The following is a 20953-nucleotide window of genomic DNA, read 5'->3' as shown; positions in this document are numbered from 1 at the left end:
GAGCATGACAAACGCCTGATCAAAGCTTAGTTTCTGTTATTGTAAGTTCCAATATGTTCTGTCTAACATTAATCCTGGCCTGTCCCTGCTCTCTTGGCAGCCTAGCAGGCTCATAATTGTATGGCTGTGGTCCGTAAACAATTTCCTCAGCGTCCGAAATGTCATTGCAATCCATATTTCCCTGTTGTTTGAATCGACCGCTCTCCCTCGTGCTACGTCACGACTCTCGCCCGTCACGCCCATTTTCAGATGCGGAAGTAAAATTTTCTCACAAAAACGACTCCAGAAGCCACTGTAGCATATTTATAATTTTTTTTTAAAGAAAATCTAGTTCCTACATTATTTTTCTATACATTGACTTGTTGGGTCTTCTAACCTGCAAGTTGCTCTTTAAGTAACACTTAAGGGTTTTTTTCTGCAACACCCTTAGGTTTAAGGGAAACATAAGGGAAACTTAAGGGAAAATTTCACTTAAGGTGCTTTATGCAACCGGGCACTGGGGTCTTGGACCCCTCTGATGAACACTTGATGATTTTTGGGTCAGAATGACCCGAGGGAAGGATGAGTGTGAGTTGGTCTTGTTTCCGGACGGTGAGTGTGTGATGTGTGCGCACCTTCACACCAGGGGTTGAACAGCACCGTCACGGCTCTCTCGAAGGTCACGGCGCAGGAGCCGCTCCGCAGAGACAGCGAGTACAGGCCCACGCAAGCGTTCGAGGGACACGTGATGGACAGGCCGGCGCTGGAGGAGGAGCTGCTCGACACCGACACACTCCAGGACCCAGAACCAGAACCAGGACCAGGACGAGGACAGGAGGAGCTGAAGGAGGAGCGCGTGCCCTTCTGTTCACACGCACCGGGACCTTCAGTCAACACAACACACAGAGTTACTGCGGATGTCGTTCGTATTGAGACTCTCAGCGTTGACTGTAAGACTGTGTGTGTGTGTGTGTGTGTGTGTGAGTGTGTGTTCACTGTTCACCTGTCTCCACAGTGATCTGGATGTCGTTCGGATTGAGACTCTCAGCGCTGACCGTCAGACTGAAGGCTTTTCCTCTGCGGATGATCAGACGCTCCAGTGAGATTTCATTAGTGTGATGATCAGTGTTGTTCTTCACACACTGGAAATCCACTTTCATCAACACAGCTGCTGGAAACACACAAACACACACACACACACACACACACACACACACGGTTAGTTCGTTAGTTCATAACTAGTTCAGCCAGTTTAATCTCAGCTGATAAATGAGATATTTCATCAGAGATCGGGTGTGTCTGTCGTGAAGAATGAAGACCCGTCCGATAACATCTCACAAACATCTTATGATAACACTTTATTCTACAGTGTTCTTGTGACACACCACATGTTCTTACTGTAGTGAAAACAGTAAATTATGCATTATTACAAACCAAACTCTCTAGTAAGTCCATGTTGTATTCAGTTAATATTACTCAGTACTTAACTGTATAATTACTATGGAAGCTTGTTTCTGCAATGGAATAAAATAAAAAAAAAGCAGTAACTGCAAAAAAAAATTATAGTTTAAATTTATATCTAAACTCGGAATTGTTAGAAATATACTCAGAATTGTTAGAAATATACTCAGAATTGTTAGATATAAACTCGTAATTGTTAGAAATAAACTCGTAATTACTAAAAATAAACTCAGAATTACTAGAAATAAACTCGGAAATTGCTAGAAATAAACTTAGAATTACTAGAAATAAACTCATAATTGTTCGATTTAAACTCATAATTGTTAGAAATAAACTCAGAATTACTAGAAATAAACTTATAATTACTTGAAACATGGAATTCACAAAATTCTCAGTGACTTCTTTATTGTTTTATTATGTGGCAGAAACAATCTTCCATAAGTCACAGACACTCTGGGACAGCTTAAAAATAAGATGTAAAGTGTTCTGAATAAAGTTTAGTTGAGATGTTTCCACTGATGCTTTAATAAAGACGTGGACAATCAAACCCTGAACACTACCAGTCTGTAGTGATATTAGTTCCAGTATGGCAGATTTTTTAAGATACTGTACTAACAGAAATACTACTAAACCAGTAAACGCTCGTTATCTCACATCACGATAGTTAAGTACGTTTAACTAGTCTCATCAGTTACTCATCACTGAAATCACAAACATCTACTAGTGTAAAGATCTGAATCTGATTAGAACATCAGTTTCACTCACCCTGATCTCGGCTGACTGCGTTTCTGCTGCTCAGATTCTCACTCATGTTTCGTCAGATGAGTGTGTGTGTGAGTGTGTGTGTGGTGCTTTATACCGTGATGTGTGTGTGTGTGTAAGAGCCCTTCCCCGTCGCTCCCACGAGTCGAGGACACTGAACACTGAATCCTCCCACATCTATCATATTTGTGACTGATTACAAAACCCAGTGATGACGAAACACCGTCTGACTGATGCCGGAATAATCCCAGTTATGAGGGAATTACATCAATGTTGATCTTAATGCTCAATACATTTATTACAGTAGTTATTAATCTGTTAGTTAGTTAATAAAAATAAAACTGTTCATTATTAGTTCAGCTCCATTAAATAATATTAACAGATCCAACTTTTGATTTGAATGTTTTAGTAAATGTTGAAATTAACATGAAGATTAATAAACGCTAACCAATGGAACCGTATTGTAGAATGTTTCCCATATTACGTACAAATCTGTATTTATGATTCATAATTTTAGATTTGTCATCATCATTACTGTACACATACTGACACATACAGACTGTACATGATGTTTATTAACACGTTTCCTTCACTGAACAACACATGCTCCAGTAAACAGGGTTTCTTTTCACATCTTCTCCTTTGACTCTGAAATGTGCAGGATCCAGAAAAAAGGATCAATAAATATCCATTGATTTTAATATTCAGTCGACACACAAACTCTGCAAAACATCATGTTCTTCCTCAGTGTTTCTGTCTCGTTTTCCAGCATAAATATCAAACATTCTTAAATCCAGACACGTTTACTGGAGAAGAAGAACAATGACTGACGATATTAAGCCTTGATTACTGAAAGAAAGCATGAAAATGAAGTGAGTTTGAGCTTAAAACAAGATCAAGTATCAGACATTGGAGTCTGAAAAATAAATAAGATTATTTTTCTGACTCCATAGTTTTTGTTTTAAGTTCAAACTCACATAATTTTGATGATTTTTTCAGTAATCAAGGCTTAATATCGTCAGTCATTGTTCTTCTTCTCCAGTAAACGTGTCTGGATTTAAGAATGTTTGGATATTTGTGCTGGAAAACGAGACAGAAACACTGAGGAAGAACATCATGATTTGTGTTTCCCGCTTCAGATGATTGTCACTTTAGGCACTTATTGGGAACAACAGAACTGAAATCATGAGTGAAATGAAGCATTCAGACTGAGAAACACGAAGAAGTGGCGTCACGCGCTGAGAAATAATAGACATCTTTCATTTTCTTATTGCTGAACACTGAGCTTTAACTGTCCTTCTCATTCATCAGGCGTCAGACACACTGAACATGATCTGTGATGAATCAGGCCTGGATGATGAAACTCGGTGTCTCGTGATCAGATCTCCTGATCTCGCTGATCTCTCCGTGTGTCCGTGATCTCTCCATGATGATTGGCTCCGGACCGAAGCTTCCCGTGTGACGGATCAGAACCGGCCGCGGCGGCTCACGGTGAGCGGGAGCGAGACCGACGACAGCGACGACACTTCCCAGTACAGACTCCGGGACAAGAAGAGCCGGTACAGGACCACCACTGAGATCGACTGGCACAGGATCACGCCGATCGTGACCACCTGCGGACACGAGACAAGACAGGACGAGACGTGAGAGACGAGACGTGAGAGACGAGACAGAGACAAGACGTGGGAGACGAGACGTGAGAGACAGAGTTGAGACAGAGACATGAGAGGAAACAGAGACGAGACGTGAGGGACGAGACGTCAGAGACGAGACAGAGAAGAGACGTAGAAGAGACGGAGACGAGACGGAGACGAGACGAGACAGATATGAGACAGAGACGAGACGTAGATGAGACAGGACGAGACGTGAGACGAGACAGAGACAAAACGTGGGAGACAGAGATGAGGCAGAGGAGAGACAGAGACGAGACGTGAGAGACGAGACAGAGACATGAGACAGATACGAGACAGAGACGAGACGTGAGAGACGAGACAGATACGAGACGTGAGAGACGAGACAGAGACATGAGAGGAGACAGAGACGAGACGTGAGAGACGAGACAGATACGAGACAGAGAAGAGACGAGACAGAGAGGAGACAGAGACGAGACGTGAGAGACGAGACAGAGACGAGACGTGAGAGACGAGACAGATACGAGACAGAGAAGAGACAGAGACGAGACAGAGAGGAGACAGAGACGAGACGTGAGAGAAGAGACAGATACGAGACGTGAGAGACGAGACAGAGACATGAGAGGAGACAGAGACGAGACGTGAGAGACGAGACAGAGAGGAGACAGAGACGAGACGTGAGAGAAGAGACAGATACGAGACGTGAGAGAAGAGACAGATACGAGACGTGAGAGACGAGACAGAGACATGAGAGGAGACAGAGAAGAGACAGAGACGAGACAGAGAGGAGACAGAGACGAGACGTGAGAGACGAGACAGATACGAGACAGAGAAGAGACAGAGACGAGACAGAGAGGAGACAGAGACGAGACGTGAGAGACGAGACGGAGACGAGACGGAGACGAGACGGAGACGAAACGGAGACGAGACGTAAGAGACGAGACAGATACGAGACAGAGAAGAGACAGAGACGAGACAGAGAGGAGACAGAGACGAGACGTGAGAGACGAGACGGAGACGAGACGTGAGAGACGAGACGGAGACGAGACGTGAGAGACGAGACGGAGACGAGACAGAGACGAGACGAGACGTGAGAGACGAGACAGATACGAGACAGAGAAGAGACAGAGACGAGACAGAGACATGAGACGTATTTCTTGTTCTGCTGCTGCTGGAGGCGTGTTTCTCTTTACCTTTTCTTTCTGATGTTCATTGAGCAACACAGAGAACAGAACCAGCACTGGATGACAGAGGAACCACAGAAAACAGCCCTGAAACACAGACCGCAGATTTACTAGTGATTATTTAATGTTTCTGAAAGAGTCTCTTCTGCTCACCAAGGCGGCTTTTATTTGATCAAAATACAGTAAAAACAGTGAAATATTATTCTAATGTAAATCATCTGTTTTCTATGTGAATATATAATAAAGTGTAATTTATTCCTGTGATCAAAGCTGAATTTTCAGCATCATTACTCCAGTCTTCAGTGTCACATGATCCTTCAGAAATCACTCTTTAAATTGACGGTAAAGATTGATATTGTTATTTTGAATAGATGCTGTACTTTTTATTCCTGAAAGAATCCTGAAAAAAAGTATCACAGGTTCCACAAAAATATATTAAGCAGCACAAATGTTTACAACACTGATCATAAATCATCATATTAGAGTGATTTCTGGAGGATCATGTGACACTGAAGACTGGAGTAATGATGCTGAAAATTCAGCTTTGATCACAGGAATAAATTACGCTTTACTATATATTCACATAGAAAACAGATGATTTACATTATAATAATATTTCACTGTTTTTAATGTATTTTTGATCCAATAAATGCAGCTTTGGTGAGCAGAAGAGACTCTTTCAGAAACATAGAAAAATCTAAAGTATTCTAAACTTCTTCTGTGAATCAGACAGGAAGGAATCTGTGTTTGCCTTGGCGAAGCTGAGGTAGAAGTCTCGCTTGAGCGCGCTCCGCTCCGCTGAGACGATCTGATACAGGACTGATGCCAGAAACACAGCGAGAGAAACACGCAGCGCCATCAAGAGCCACACACACACACCGCTGGAGGAGTGGAAGCTGTGGTGATCCGCCTCCTCAAACTGCTCCCAGATCAGCAGCGCCCCCTGCAGACACACACACACACACACACAAAATTCCATGCCATTATTAGTGAATGAAGCCCAGTGAGTATGTATGTGTGTGTGTGTGTGTGTGTGTGTGTGTGTGTGTGTGTGTGAGCGTGTGTGTGTGTGTGTGTGTGAGCATGTGTGTGTGTGAGCGTGTGCGTGTGTGTGAGCGTGGCTGAGTGTGTGAGTGCGTGTGTGAGCATGTGTGTGTGTGAGTGTGTGTATGTGTGAGTGTGTGTGAGTTTGTGTGTGAGCGTGTGCGTGTGTGTGTGAGTGTGTGTGTGTGTGTGTGTGTGTGTGTGTTTGTGTGAGAGTGTGTGTGTGTGTGTGTGTGTGAGCGTGGCTGAGTGTGTGAGTGCGTGTGTGAGTGTGTGTGTGTGTGTGTGTGCGTGTGTGTGTGTGCGTGTGTGTGAGTGAGTGTGTGTGAGCGCCTGACCTGAGCGATGACGACGGCCAGAGCGAGTGCAGTGGAGGCGGGTGTCGAGTCCCACTGTAGAGGTTTACACTGAGACTTCCTTCTGCGACTCAGAGTCCAGCCCACACACAGACTCAACAACATGTAGAGCATCTGCACCTGCGCGATCATGTCACACACTGACACACACACAAACACACTATTACATCCATGCATTTGCAAGACACTTTTATCCAACACAACTTGCATTGCATTCGAGGAACTCATTATCAGTTCAAGCATTCCCAGGGAATCAAACCCATGAAATCTCACTGAATCTTTCCTGCGACTCTAATGCTTTTATTAGATGATAATCAGAACCGAGTGCAGTGTGAACGACTGACGCGGCTACAGACTCACGCTCAGCGAGGCTCCCGGTCAGCGGCGTCCCCACACCGTCTCGAGCGTATCTGAGGGGTCAGAACACACACACACACACATCAGCACAGAACCTCCTGATGAAGCTACAGCGCTTCAGTAAGCAGATCTGACCGGCTCATGTGGATGAAGTTGAGCAGAACTGATGTTCCCTGTAGCATCAGCGCAGCGGTTAAAACCTTCAGAACCGTTAGCATCGGGCCGCCCTTCCTCAGCGCCTGCCACAGCGGCGGAGCGTAGATGCACGACGCCACGAAATACGCCACCATCAGCAGAGAGTAGAAACTGTGGAGCCCTGCAACGACAAAATGACCCTTGACCCTACAGTAAACTGAGTATCCTCGGAGAAACACCATTTGAACTAGCGCTGCACGATTAATCGCAATTTACATGAAATGGCGCTGAAACCGATCTGGCTCATCGCGATTATGAACTGGCAAAGGCTGTGATTATTAGTTATGTGCAGCTTGTCAGTGACGTACGGCTCAGTAAACACTGCGAGTTCGAGTCGCTTATAACGTGCATTTGAAAAAGCAACACGTGTCAAACATCCTTCCAGACATGAGAAGCATTTATGAACCTCTTGTCCAACAAAAGACGACATTTAATAACATGCTTTTCCTCCAAACTCGCTTCATGAGGACAGCTGAGCTCCTCCTGGGAGATGATGAGCTTCTCACACAGAATAAGGCAGTCGTGTGTTTATTAGTTGAAGGGGGGGATTGGAATCCACTGCTGCTTCATTGTATATGTTATGAGTGATTATAATCAAGGTATTAATATTTTTCCTTCTAAATATCAAGTGAGTTGAATGACTTCTCTGGAGATTTTACTTTGTTATAGAAGTTCCCAGTGTGATTACTGAAATGTTCTTTTCATGTATTCTTCAATGTCTGTATTTGATATTTCCAGAAATGAAATAGGGACTTGTTTTGTGTTTGAGAAAGGTCTTCAACTTGTTAAAACACACAGGGGTCACACAGGGGTCATTGAAGTCTATAGTTTAAGGGACCATTTCTCAGTTAAAGCCTTAATTTCCATTTAGACTAAAGTGTCCTATCCTGAGAGAAAGAACTTGTTATCTTGATGTTTTGAGACGAGACTCCTGTTTATAGTTAGAGCCTGGCCAAATCCAACCTTGGAAAGATGTGTGTCGGTGTGTGTGTGTGTGTGTTAGTCTTCTTGGTTACAGGTTAAGGAACCACTGGCATTGTTGGAGATTGACTGAGTTGTTGTTCGAGACATGCTGGCACCCAGCGACCCAAATCTGAGACCTGGAAGGTCACGACGTGCCTAACTTCAGGGTCCGAGTGTCAGCGGCATAATCTATGGAGATATGCTTCTGTCTATCTGTATATGTGTGGGAAATTACTATGTTTATCAATTTCTTGGCCAATCAGAATCATTCAGCCTGTAAGTAATGACGTAGCTTAGACCTTGGAAATAGTATAAACTGCTGTGATCTGTAACTGTAAGCGGGGCGGCCTACGAACTCCTGTGTGAGTCTTGAAGCTGAACTTCTGCTGATGAAACTGCAAACTATCTTCAGTAAAACTTTTCTTCAATTTTTTATAATTCTGACTCCGGGTCTTCTTTCAAACAGCTGGTCCATGGGTCCTGAAGTGTTAACCCCTAACATAGTCATGTTTAATCAATCAAAGCGGTTCAATCTTCTGTTTATTCAGATACAGATAGTGTGATGCTCACCGGGGTTTCCAGGAATGATGTGTGTTATCATACTTCAGCGGCGGGGGTATGTAGTGTGTGTGTATGTGTGTGTGTGTAAGACACCCTCTGGTGTTCAGATGGAGCATTTACTACCGATCACAGAGCCGTACTTCACTGACAAGATGCGCATAAAATAATCGCAGCCTTTGCCAAATCGCGTGCGGTTTCTTTGCGATTAATTGCACAGCACTAATTTGAACGGTTCCAGCAGAGTCTCACCGGCCTCCTCGGCGCTGAAGTGATCCAGTGGGTTTCCCGCGGCGTCGGGGTTTAGCATGGTGATCTGGAAGCGGACGTGTTCTTGCGCGCCATCGATCGGCGTCTCCTGACAGGAGTAGCGGTCCGCGTACATCGCGTGCCACGTCTGAGGCGTGGAGTGGTGCGGGATAGTCTGGTTCTGCTCCTCTTTGCTCAGATTAACTGAGAATGTGAAACGCCATATGAACAGTTAATGACAGAAATCAACATGATCTTTGTCCTGTTAGACTTATTTTCCTTTAAGGCAAGATACCGCAGGCAAAAACATATTTTTCTTCATGCACTGCTCAGTTTTGATCTCTACTTTACATTTACTAGTGGAAAGAAAACATCCAAAATACACATTTTAGTGTTTTCTTTATTGCACTGTATCTATTTGCGTCTGTAGTCAATCCACATCTATAAAGGCATAATATAGGTTATACTAATATACAAACCTACAGTATATAGGTTTGTACCTATAGTATTACCATATAGTATAGTATTATACCATGATCACATGAAAAGGAGGCATCAGGAGGCATACCCAAACTTCAACCCCCCCCCAATGTTCAAACCAAATCTACGCCCTTGTCTATAGTATAGTGTATAGTATAGTTAATACTAGTAAATAAACCTTCAGTATATAGGTTGTATGGTACCTATAGTATATAATGTATAATATAGGTTATACTAGTATATAAACCTACAGTATATGTTTGTACCTATAGTATAACCTACACTATTATAGGTTACTAGTATATAAACCTACAGTATATAGGTTTGTACCTATAGTATAGGTTATAGTAGTATATAAACCTACAGTATATACAGTTGTGGTCAAAAGTTCACATACCCCTTGCAGAATCTGCAAAATGTTAATTATTTAACACAACTATAAAAAAAATTGGGGGTGAAAACTTTTGAACAGGATGAAGATGTCCAATTTTTTGCTGGAAAGGGTTAAAATATGCAAAAGATGCTGGAAAACAGAAGGATTTTTCTGAGGAACATTGGGCCGTTTAACTGCTCAGGACTCGAGAACAACCATCACAAAACATAAAACAGTCGTGGACACACGGTATTAAGAATCAAGGGTGTGTAAACTTTTCAACCTTTTTATAAATTCAGCTATTTTTTTGTCTTGTGGACTATATGTAAACATATTTTATGTAAAATATCTTATTCAGGACAGCACTAAATAAAAAAATATGCATTTTGTATGATTCCTCTTATTTATATATTTAGATTATAATTTAAATACTCACTGTAGATGGGCAAATGTATGATAATCATGATATACCGAATACCGCGATATACCGCTACAGCCCTAGATTGCGCGTCATATAAACATCGAGTGAGCAGCCGCGTGACTTGTCTGTGATGTGAAATTAGGGTTCAAAGTTCACGGGTTCACTGTAGAAATGTAAAACATGTTGAAACCGATTCAGATGCGAATGAATGAATCTTACTGGAGATCTGAGCTGATGTGACTCTCTCCAGACAGCTGAGATTGTCAAAGCCCTCGGTGTCCTGAAACAGCAGGAGTCTGGCCTCCTTCTGCACGGCCATCTGAACATCATATACACGACACGACATCAGAGCATTCTCACCTGTCAGACACGATCATAGGATCATTCACAGCAATATTCCTGGATTCTCACAACTTCTCATTAAGGCTTTGACATGCATGCGTGTGAAAAGAAAGCCGAGACAAAAAATGCATGCAAATACATGGAAGAAAAATGCAAATGCATGATTTATTTTATTAATATCAGACACCCACCATGATACATAAATCTTGTGATGTATTGCCCATAATTTTCTCTCGCCGCGTCACTCCTGAAAACCCCAGAAACCGTTTTTCCAGCAACAGGACATGAACTGAACAAAAGAACAATGAGAATGATAAAGAACACAAACATTATTTCATTTCAACAGAAGCTCTTATTCTCTTCATTCACTGCAATCAATGAGGTAATACAGTTGTTTTCCTCCCACCGGATGATTGACGTCTGCTACAACTAATCAGAATACGCCTTTTTAGTCTAGCGCAGTGAAGCAGCCAATGAGAGCGCAGCGGGGGCGGGGACAGAGTCTGGCTCATACGTGTCAGCGCTGCCGGAAACCGCTGCTAACTGTCGTGAGCTCTGTGTTTACGAAGCCTCCTGAAATCATGGAATTATTTATTGAAGAAATGTGGAGTAGTCAACGCAGTGAGTAACGCGCCGTCACTCGCGTTTCTGAAGAGACCGCAGTGTTTCAGAGTAGATGAAGCCCTTTATGTTCACTGTCATGATCCACTTTAACTTCATCTAACTTACAGGTTAAACTGAAGAGTGAGGATGAGCTGCAGTGAGTGTCGCACTGTACTGGTGACCGGAGGCGCGGGATTCATGTGAGTCCGGTGTTACTGACCGTTAATATTTACCGTTATTATTAATATATAGTGTCACTGCATTAGGCAAGAGAACATCGTACCAGGAGTCATTTACTGTATAGAAAGAATCACAAACTCACTTTACATTTGCACTGGAAAATGAGACAGAAACACTTTCTTGTGATCAGAAGGTTCAGTAAAAGTTCATATTCTAGAGATTCAAACTATCTCATTATTTTGATTTAGAATGTCATAATTTCAACTTTTTTGTCATAATTTCTTTTTATGTCATTTCGATTTAGTATGTCATACTTTTGATGTGTTGAAACAACTGCAATCATTTTACAAAATACACACACTCACCTCTGCTCTAACAGATTATACGTAATATCCAAGTTATGTAACTTGCGCTGTAAAGTTTTCCTCAGGTCTGGTGAGTTACTGAAGATGTGAGGCGTTAGTGGTTGAGAAGAACTGACTTTATACAAAAACTCTTCAGTTTATAGTGCATCAATGTGTAAAACGTGTACAAATCACCAAAACACCAGCTGACCGAAACACTGCGAATGTGCAGTAAGACAATTCTGAGACATAAAAACACACTTGTGGCCAATCAGCAGTAAGGGGCGTGTCCACTCATGAGGGGGAGGGGCCTGTGAATGTGAGGGCGGAGCTGTAAAGATAAAAAGGGGTGGGATCTTCTGTGTGGGGGCGTGTTTGTTTTCTCAGAAATCGCTCACTGCACCTTTAACAGCGTTTCCTAAAAACATCGCAAGCGTACACTGATCTAATAATGACATTTGTGTTTCAGTGGATCTCATCTGATCTCTGCTCTGGCCGAGAGATTCCCACACTGGCGCATCATCAACATCGATAATGTGAGTTCTGTCTCTTCCGTCATTTTTGACTGAAAATTTTTACATTTTTTGTTTTTTATTATTATTTTCTTCATCGGAATGGTACGAAACTTGGTAAAGGTTTTGGCATTTGCTGTGTGAACACAATAAAATCATGGACATGATTCGAACAGGTTATGGTCCTGAAAACAATAGCCACACTTGCTCCTCGCGGTCAAGAATGGGTCATTGGAAATTAATGAGAGACGAGTTTCCTCTAGTGGAAGCGTTTGGAACTGCAGCCGAACATCAAATCAAAATCAAATCAAGTATATTTGTATAGCACTTTTCACAATACAGATTGTATCAAAGCAGTTTCCATCCATCCATCCATCCATCCATCCAGTATTAAATTAAAATAAATTTAATTTATTTTTAAATTTTACAGTATTAAATTAAAATAAAATAATACAACAAGGTTTGTTTCTAGTGGCATTTATTGATTGATAAAATAAAATTAAATATCCCCAAAATATCCCCAACTGAGCAAGCCAAAGGCAACAGTGGAACATCATCTCACTGAAAGATCATTTACTGAGATATCAACCTCAAATTTGGAACACAACTTCTTTAGATTTATGGATTTGATTTTCTCACAGTTTTAGAGTAAAACATGTTTTTGAAAATATATTTCATGTAAAAAATAATATATTTGTGCAAATTTTTCATAACAATAAACGTAAAATTCTGTAACTTTTTTTGAGTTCACCTTTTAAAACTGTTTTCACTTCAGCAATAATCTACAAAGCGTCGTCTTTGAAAAGAGATCAAACTTCAGTCTGTCGCTCTAAAGCGTTGAAGATTTACCACAGTTTAATTTGGAAATGTCATTTTCAGGTCTACGCTCAAAAAGTGAATAAATGGATTAATATAATTTAGTACCATAAAATCCCCTAAAAATACAAAATATTAAATAAAAAATGTTATCGAACTAAAATATAGTACATTAATTTCATTGAAATAAAAAAATTCAGTCGTTTCTGACCGACACGTGAAGAGCACCAGAGGGTTAAACTGAGTATCACACAAGTCTTTCTTTTCAGTAAGTCTTCCTCATGCTAGTGAATATAATGCTGGTTTTAATAATAAAAGTCTGGTTTGATTTTCATGACTGTATTACAGTAAGAAAGAGTTTACAGGAAATAATGAGACCATATGATATGCAGTGAGCTGAGTGTGAGGTCTGCGGTTCGCTCCTGTGTTTCAGCTTCAGCGCTGCTCGAGTCTGAAGAACCTGCGCGCCGTCGAGGGAAACCGCGTCTACACCTTCATCCCGGTATAAAGACGTCACACCGGCTCAAATCTCCCCGTTCTGTGTGTGAATGTCCTGATGGATTCTGTCCTTCTTTCAGGGCGATGTTTGCGATCCGCTCTTCATAAACCACGTGTTTTCATCGGAGAACATCGATGTGGTCTTCCACTGCGCTGCTGAGACGCATGTGGGTGAGTCCACGCTTGACCAGAGCTGCGTTTCTCTAAACCTCACAATCATTTAACAAACAAGTATTCATTACTTCAGTGAGATCATTGTTTCTGCATTGTTTAAATTAATGCATGTTTAGCTAACTGTGATTTTGTATATGTACATTTCTGAAATGCATCTGATAACAGATCACTGTAAACTGTAATGTGGACTCATGCATTTTCTGTAAAGCTGCTCTGAAACGATGTGTGTTGAAAAGCGCTGTACAAATAAACGTGGATTGAGTTCCTCAAGAAGGGATTTTCTACACAGTAATGGCCCTTTATATCCCAGAGAGCTCGTTCCTGCGGCCGGCGCGCTTCATGCGTGTGAACGTGGACGGCACCGGCGTTCTGATCCGAGCGGCGCTCCAGGCTCGAGTCCAGCGCTTCATCTACATCAGCACTGATGAGGTGTACGGACACAGTCTGGACCAGGTGCGCTCGACTGACCCGTGTTCCTCAGGTTTACCCCCCAAACACCTGAGACGTCATGTTCAACACACACCGCACATCTGAGACGTCATGTTCAACACACACCGCACACCTGAGACGTCATGTTCAACACACACCGCACACCTGAGACGTCATGTTCAACACACACCGCACACCTGAGACGTCATGTTCAACACACACCGCACACCTGAGACGTCATGTTCAACACACACCGCACATCTGAGACGTCATGTTCAACACACACCGCACACCTGAGACGTCATGTTCAACACACACCGCACACCTGAGACGTCATGTTCAACACACACCGCACATCTGAGACGCCATGTTCAACACACACCGCACATCTGAGACGTCATGTTGAACACACACCGCACACCTGAGACGTCATGTTCAACACACACCGCACACCTGAGACGTCATGTTCAACACACACCGCACATCTGAGACGCCATGTTCAACACACACCGCACATCTGAGACGTCATGTTCAACACACACCGCACATCTGAGACGTCATGTTCAACACACACCGCACACCTGAGACGTCATGTTCAACACACACCGCACACCTGAGACGTCATGTTCAACACACACCGCACATCTGAGACGTCATGTTCAACACACACCGCACACCTGAGACGTCATGTTCAACACACACCGCACATCTGAGACGCCATGTTCAACACACACCGCACATCTGAGACGTCATGTTGAACACACACCGCACATCTGAGACGTCATGTTCAACACACACCGCACACCTGAGACGTCATGTTCAACACACACCGCACATCTGAGACGTCATGTTCAACACACACCGCACATCTGAGACGTCATGTTCAACACACACCGCACATCTGAGACGTCATGTTCAACACACACCGCACATCTGAGACGTCATGTTCAACACACACCGCACATCTGAGACGCCATGTTCAACACACACCGCACATCTGAGACGTCATGTTCAACACACACCGCACATCTGAGACGCCATGTTCAACACACACCGCACACCTGAGACGTCATGTTCAACACACACCGCACATCTGAGACGCCATGTTCAACACACACCGCACATCTGAGACGTCATGTTCAACACACACCGCACATCTGAGACGTCATGTTCAACACACACCGCACATCTGAGACGTCATGTTCAACACACACCGCACATCTGAGACGTCATGTTCAACACACACCGCACATCTGAGACGTCATGTTCAACACACACCGCACACCTGAGACGTCATGTTCAACACACACCGCACACCTGAGACGTCATGTTCAACACACACCGCACATCTGAGACGTCATGTTCAACACACACCGCACATCTGAGACGTCATGTTGAACACACACCGCACATCTGAGACGTCATGTTCAACACACACCGCACACCTGAGACGTCATGTTCAACACACACCGCACACCTGAGACGTCATGTTCAACACACACCGCACACCTGAGACGTCATGTTCAACACACACCGCACATCTGAGACGTCATGTTCAACACACACCGCACATCTGAGACGTCATGTTCAACACACACCGCACATCTGAGACGTCATGTTCAACACACACCGCACATCTGAGACGTCATGTTCAACACACACCGCACACCTGAGACGCCATGTTCAACACACACCGCACACCTGAGACGTCATGTTCAACACACACCGCACATCTGAGACGTCATGTTCAACACACACCGCACACCTGAGACGTCATGTTCAACACACACCGCACATCTGAGACGTCATGTTCAACACACACCGCACACCTGAGACGCCATGTTCAACACACACCGCACACCTGAGACGTCATGTTCAACACACACCGCACATCTGAGACGTCATGTTCAACACACACCGCACACCATGCTCTTCCTCAGTGTTTCTGCCTCGTTTTCTTCTTAAATCAAGACACATTTACTGGAGAAGAAGCAGAATATACATATGAAGTCTTGTATTCTGAGAAATTTAGAAAAACTGGTTTTACACTTAATACAAAAACAAATATACATCAATAGGTTTTGAAGTTCTGATATTCCTTCTTGATTTAATCATGAAGTCACTTTATTTCGATCAACTGTTTATAACAAGTGAATGCGTCTTGATTAAAGAATCTTTAGACATCCGCGCTGGAAAACAAGATATACCCTTTCCCTGCAGTGTGATCGGAAGCTTCAGTTGAAGTCAGTCCCATATTCCAGTGTTTGGGATCAGAGCTGTTTATGCATTTGTTTGGAATGTTTATTAAAAGTAATGGAGATTTGTTGGAAGTTGTATTTTTTTAAACTGTTGCAAAAACAACCTCGACATTTACATGTACGGACACATTCCCTTCGATTTATTCCTCACATGTTCTTGAAACGGTCTTTAAAAAGTCTTAAGTCTAGCTTTATAAACCTGCAGAAACTAGCGTTTGTGACGACGAACCCCTGCTAGCTTTGAACTGAGTGATGCTGTAGATCAGCAGGGAAGTGTTTAGTGTTTAAAGTCATGTGATCTCCTGTTGTTTAGTGTTTAGTGTTTAGTGTTTATCATGCCTTCGATACCGTCTCCCATCAACTACTCATTTCGCGCCTTTCGGATGTGGGTATTTCTGGTGCTGCTCTTTCCTGGTTCTCCTCCTATCTCTCTGACAGACTGTTCTACATTTCACTTCAGAATTTTCGCTCACCTACTGTCCCCCTGAAGCAAGGTGTCCCTCAGGGATCCGTTCTTGGGCCATTATTATTTATAATCTATATAATACCTCTTGGTCAGATCCTCCGCCGTCATGGTTTTAATTATCATTTTTACGCTGACGACATTCAATTATATGCTACTTGTACATCAACTTTATCTCTCACAACTGACAAAATCTCTGCTTGTTTACATGAAATAAAAGATTGGCTTCATTCAAATTTTCTAAAACTTAACATGGACAAAACTGAGATTATTTTCACTGGACCTTCATCACTCACTAATAAAATTCCTACCAACTTCACCTGTGAGATCGCTGGCTCTCTTATCAAACCATCTAGTACTGTTAAAAATCTTGGTGTAATTTTTGATTCCTCTCTATCTTTCCACTCTCACATTAATTCCATCACTAAATTGGCATTCTTTCATCTACGTCGTATCGCTCAGCTCCGTCCCTTTATCAGTATCTCAGATGCTGAAACTGTCATCCATGCATTTGTCACCTCACGTCTTGATTACTGCAATGCACTTTTCATTGGCCTATCAGCTAGCTCCATTTCCACATTACAATACATTCAAAACTCTGCTGCCAGACTACTCACCCACACCAAGCGTTCTGCACATATTTCCCCAATTCTGCATGATCTTCACTGGCTTCCTGTGGCTTACCGTATCAAATTCAAAATTCTCCTTCTCACTTTTAAATCTCTGCACGGCCTGGCTCCCCCCTATCTCTGTAACCTGCTTCTCCCCTACACCCCGACTCGCTCTTTACGATCCGCTGATTCCAGCCTTCTCGTCGTCCCTCGGCATCGCCTTGCTTCAATGGGGGGCAGATCATTCAGTGTTGTTGCGCCCAAAATGTGGAACTCTCTCCCCCGATCACTCTGTTCTGTTAACACTATCTCTGAATTCAAATCCTTGCTCAAAACTCACCTATTTTCTGAATGTTATAATTCTTAATTTTTTTTCTTTTTTTCTTTTTTTTTCTCAAAGTTATATCTGTTTGTTTTCTGCTGGTTGCTGTCCCATCTACCAATTCTCACTTACTGTACTTGCACTCTCAATTGCCTACTGTTGTTCTGTCTGCTGTCTTTGTCAACTGCCTTTATTGTTGTTTGTTTATTGTAAAGTGTCCTTGAGCTCTGGAAAGGCGCTATATAAATAAAACTTATTATTATTATTATTATTATTATCATGTGATTAGTCATGTGATCTCCTGTTGTTTTCAGCCGTTTGATGAGCGGAGTCCACAGAGACCCACCAACCCGTACTCGGCTTCCAAAGCTGCGGCCGAGAACGTCGTGATGTCCTACTGGATCCAGCACAAGGTATGATGATGATGATGAAGATGATGATGATGACGAAGAGTCTCAGAACTACATATGCATTTACGTATATGTAATTACATTTCATAACAAGGTCTCATTTGTTAACTTCAGTTAATGCAACGTGAACTTTAAACTAACGTGAACTGTTATTAATACAAATGTTCATGTTCATGTTTGTTCACAGTGCATTAACTAATCTCAACAGATACTCAACTTTTGATGATTAGTGTATTCTGGTGTAATGCTGTGTGTGTTCTCTCAGTTCCCGGCCGTGATCACGAGGAGTAGTAACGTTTATGGACCGCGTCAGTATCACGAGAAGGTACGTGAGCAGAAGCACGAGACCAGTGTGACGTTACTCACGGGTTTAACACGCTGTGATTGTGTTTGATCAGGTCATTCCCAGATTCCTGTCACTCATTCAACAGGAGCAGAAGTGGTGAGTTAACCAGAGCCTGTCATCCTTCAGTGTGTGTGTGTGTGTGATCTGCATCAGTGTGTGTGATCTGCATCAGTGTGTGTGTGTGATCTGCATCAGTGTGTGTGTGTGATCTACATCAGTGTGTGTGTGTGATCTACATCAGTGTGTGTGATCTACATCAGTGTGTGTGTGATCTACATCAGTGTGTGTGTGATCTACATCAGTGTGTGTGTGATCTACATCAGTGTGTGTGTGATCTACATCAGTGTGTGTGATCTACATCAGTGTGTGTGTGATCTACATCAGTGTGTGTGTGTAATCTATATCAGTGTGTGTGATCTACCTCAGTGTGTGTGTGTAATCTATATCAGTGTCAGTGTTCCTGAACTCCTGAAACACCTCCATTGTAGTCTTGAGTTTCTCCTGGGAACGAACACGTCACAATATTCCTCATTATAATAATTCATACGCATAATAAAGGGGCGGGGCCTGGTTGAGTTAGTTAGTAGTGTGTTAAACTGGCGGTTATGGAAAGGGGCGGGACATTTCCCAAACACACTCGAAGCGCTCGACCAATCACAACACACTGCTCCAGCCGACCAATCAGAGCACAGTGTGCTTTTCAGGAGGAGGGGCTTCATAGAGACAGGAAGTAAACAGAGCGTTACTGACAGACTGGGAAGAGAGGAGCCGCAACAATGGAGAATATGAGGAAAATAATCAACATTCAAGCAGGAAAAACCACATCAAGAAACGTGCTCTTTAATAATGACACAAGTTTGTTGTCCAGCACGATCCAGGGCTCCGGCTTGCAGTCCAGACACTTCCTGTACGTGAGCGACGTCACGGACGCCTTCCTGACGGTGATGGAGAAGGGCATTCTGGGGGAGATTTACAACATCGGGAGCAGCTTTGAAATTCCCATCATCCAACTCGCCAGAGAACTAGTGAAAATGGTAGGGATGCTACATTTTTCTAAATGTCATAATTACTTGTGAACAAACAAGTATTCATTACTTCACTGAGATCATTGGTTCGTGTTGTTCATGTCGAGAAGATCCATAATACACATTTAAAGTGTTCCTATTGTGCTCGAATGAGAAGTGATTCTGAAACGAGTCGTCAGTAATTCAGTCTCTGCTGATCCTGCGCAGGTTTGTAACTCATTAGCATAATGCCAGCCTGTGTTCCTGATTGGCTGAGCAGCGTCTCTTAGCCCCGCCCTCAACCACTGTAGTGTATCTGAGACTGGAGAGTTTGGTTCGTGTTGTTCGTGTGGAGAAGACGCTGTTTTCTGAGATTGATACGGTAAAACCCACGCCATCGTCACTGTTCGAATCACTGAGATCAAGAGCTGAGATTCAGATATGATAATGAGCGTTTGCGTTCTGACCAATCACAGCAGAGCAGCTCTCAGAGAGGCGGGGCTTAGAGAGACTGAATCCTTGAAGTGTTTCAGACACTGAGAGAAAGAGCTGACGCTGCAGTGCAGATCATGAGGAGATTAAAGTGTGTTTGATCTTGGATGAATGTGAACCTGTTGTAGGAAATTAAAAAGCTTTAAAATAGCATCATAAGGGCCCTTCAAACAGAGAAACATCAAATCATGACATGTTCATAATCATAAATCGGTTGTGTTCTGTGTTTAACGTGTGTTTCATTGATCTGTTCTCAGAAAGTGAAGAACGTCTCTTGTGAAGCGCTGGAGGATTGGATGGAGTTTGTTGAAGACCGGTGTGTGTCCCGTCAAATGTTTGCAGGTCATATTAATGAATGATATTCCATTCAGTAACTAACTGTCGTTTCCGCTCTTCATCTCTAGTCCCGTGACGGAGCTCCGCTATCCCATGAGATCCGAGAAACTGCACAGACTCGGATGGAGACCAAAGGTCACGTGGAAGGAAGGAATCAGACGGACCAGTAAGAGACTCTACAGCAAACATTACAGATGTGCTTCCATATACTGTGATGATGATGATGAATAATGATAATATGATGATGATGATGATGATGATGAAGAGTATGATGCGTCTCTGTTGTTTTCAGTAAATTGGTATGAAGAGAATCCAAACTACTGGCCGTTAATCAGTGAAAATCAGGAGAACTCTCCAGAATCATGTGATCAGACGCCTTCACATTCAGTGCCTTTTCAAGTCAGATAATAAAGTCTGATTATTAACAATGTACTCTAATATTTAAGTCTAATTGTAATATTTTGTATATTATCTATGCAAGTGTCAGTCGATGAAGAACATAAGAAACTGTTTTCCAGTGAAAAGGCCACAGGATTAAAGAGACCAAAAGTTAAAGATTTTTAAACTATTTTAAAGCTTGTTTTGAATGGAAACTGTGTGTCACGATCTCAGTTTTTGACTGTTTTCATTATTTGTGCTCAGCTTGTTGACGATGAGAGAAAAAGCTTCATTTGTATGATTACATGTATGTAAATTGTTTTCAATCATATTTATGCTTTAATAAAAAAGGTGTTTGAAGAGGCTTGTAATGAGCTTCAGTTGATAATGATCACCGTGAGCTTGTTTATAGGAGTCATTTC

The 20953-nt window shown here is 42.6% G+C and overlaps 3 protein-coding genes across 4 annotated transcripts in view; 1 reads left to right on the top strand and 2 right to left on the bottom strand.

Moving 5' to 3' along the window:
- tgm8 (transglutaminase 8) overlaps positions 1-2381 on the bottom strand; it is a 14919-nt gene extending 12538 nt beyond the window's left edge. Inside the window, exons 1-3 of one of the 2 annotated variants that reach the window (XM_084129773.1) lie at positions 2206-2381; positions 983-1150; positions 615-863 (exon numbers count right to left, since the gene is read on the bottom strand). In XM_084129773.1, coding sequence (XP_083985899.1) covers positions 615-863; positions 983-1150; positions 2206-2251 — 463 coding nt within the window. In that variant the 5' untranslated portion in view covers positions 2252-2381. The remainder of the gene's footprint in view (positions 1-614; positions 864-982; positions 1151-2205) is intronic. The other variant, XM_084129774.1, reaches the window with a different exon arrangement.
- A 378-nt stretch (positions 2382-2759) lies between these two features.
- Positions 2760-10795, bottom strand: gpr180 (G protein-coupled receptor 180). The gene is made up of 9 exons (XM_084129790.1): positions 10547-10795; positions 10233-10373; positions 8743-8943; positions 6910-7090; positions 6778-6827; positions 6400-6557; positions 5769-5960; positions 5027-5104; positions 2760-3815 (listed from the first exon to the last, which is right to left on the bottom strand). The coding sequence occupies exons 1-9, from the start codon at positions 10683-10685 to the stop codon at positions 3669-3671; spliced, it is 1287 nt and encodes a 428-aa protein (XP_083985916.1). The 5' UTR covers positions 10686-10795; the 3' UTR covers positions 2760-3668.
- Positions 10796-10880: 85 nt separating this feature from the next.
- Positions 10881-20922, top strand: tgds (TDP-glucose 4,6-dehydratase). The gene is made up of 13 exons (XM_084129791.1): positions 10881-10976; positions 11087-11158; positions 11952-12018; positions 13244-13312; positions 13389-13479; positions 13793-13935; positions 17880-17978; positions 18241-18300; positions 18374-18417; positions 19190-19355; positions 20075-20133; positions 20222-20319; positions 20446-20922. The coding sequence occupies exons 2-13, from the start codon at positions 11106-11108 to the stop codon at positions 20559-20561; spliced, it is 1065 nt and encodes a 354-aa protein (XP_083985917.1). The 5' UTR covers positions 10881-10976; positions 11087-11105; the 3' UTR covers positions 20562-20922.
- The last annotated feature ends 31 nt before the right edge of the window (positions 20923-20953 follow it).

Source organism: Abramis brama (genome assembly GCF_963993115.1).
Source record: "Abramis brama genome assembly, chromosome: 11".
In the NCBI taxonomy this organism is placed as follows: domain Eukaryota; kingdom Metazoa; phylum Chordata; class Actinopteri; order Cypriniformes; family Leuciscidae; genus Abramis; species Abramis brama.
Note: the sequence above shows the minus strand (reverse complement) of the source record. Positions and strands in the feature narration are given on the sequence as shown.

Bases quoted from the DNA above. Each gene is read 5' to 3' on its own strand.
- tgds (XM_084129791.1), top strand. From the start codon at position 11,106: ATGAGCTGCAGTGAGTGTCGCACTGTACTGGTGACCGGAGGCGCGGGA. The intron at 13,480-13,792 runs GTGAGTCCACGC...TTTATATCCCAG, and splicing joins CGCTGCTGAGACGCATGTGG to AGAGCTCGTTCCTGCGGCCG. The intron at 18,301-18,373 runs GTACGTGAGCAG...GTGTTTGATCAG, and splicing joins CGCGTCAGTATCACGAGAAG to GTCATTCCCAGATTCCTGTC.
- gpr180 (XM_084129790.1), bottom strand. From the start codon at position 10,685: ATGTTTGTGTTCTTTATCATTCTCATTGTTCTTTTGTTCAGTTCATGT. The intron at 6,828-6,909 runs GTCAGATCTGCT...CTGACCCCTCAG, and splicing joins AACTTCATCCACATGAGCCG to ATACGCTCGAGACGGTGTGG. The intron at 5,105-5,768 runs GCAAACACAGAT...TCTGTGTTTCAG, and splicing joins TCTACCTCAGCTTCGCCAAG to GGCTGTTTTCTGTGGTTCCT.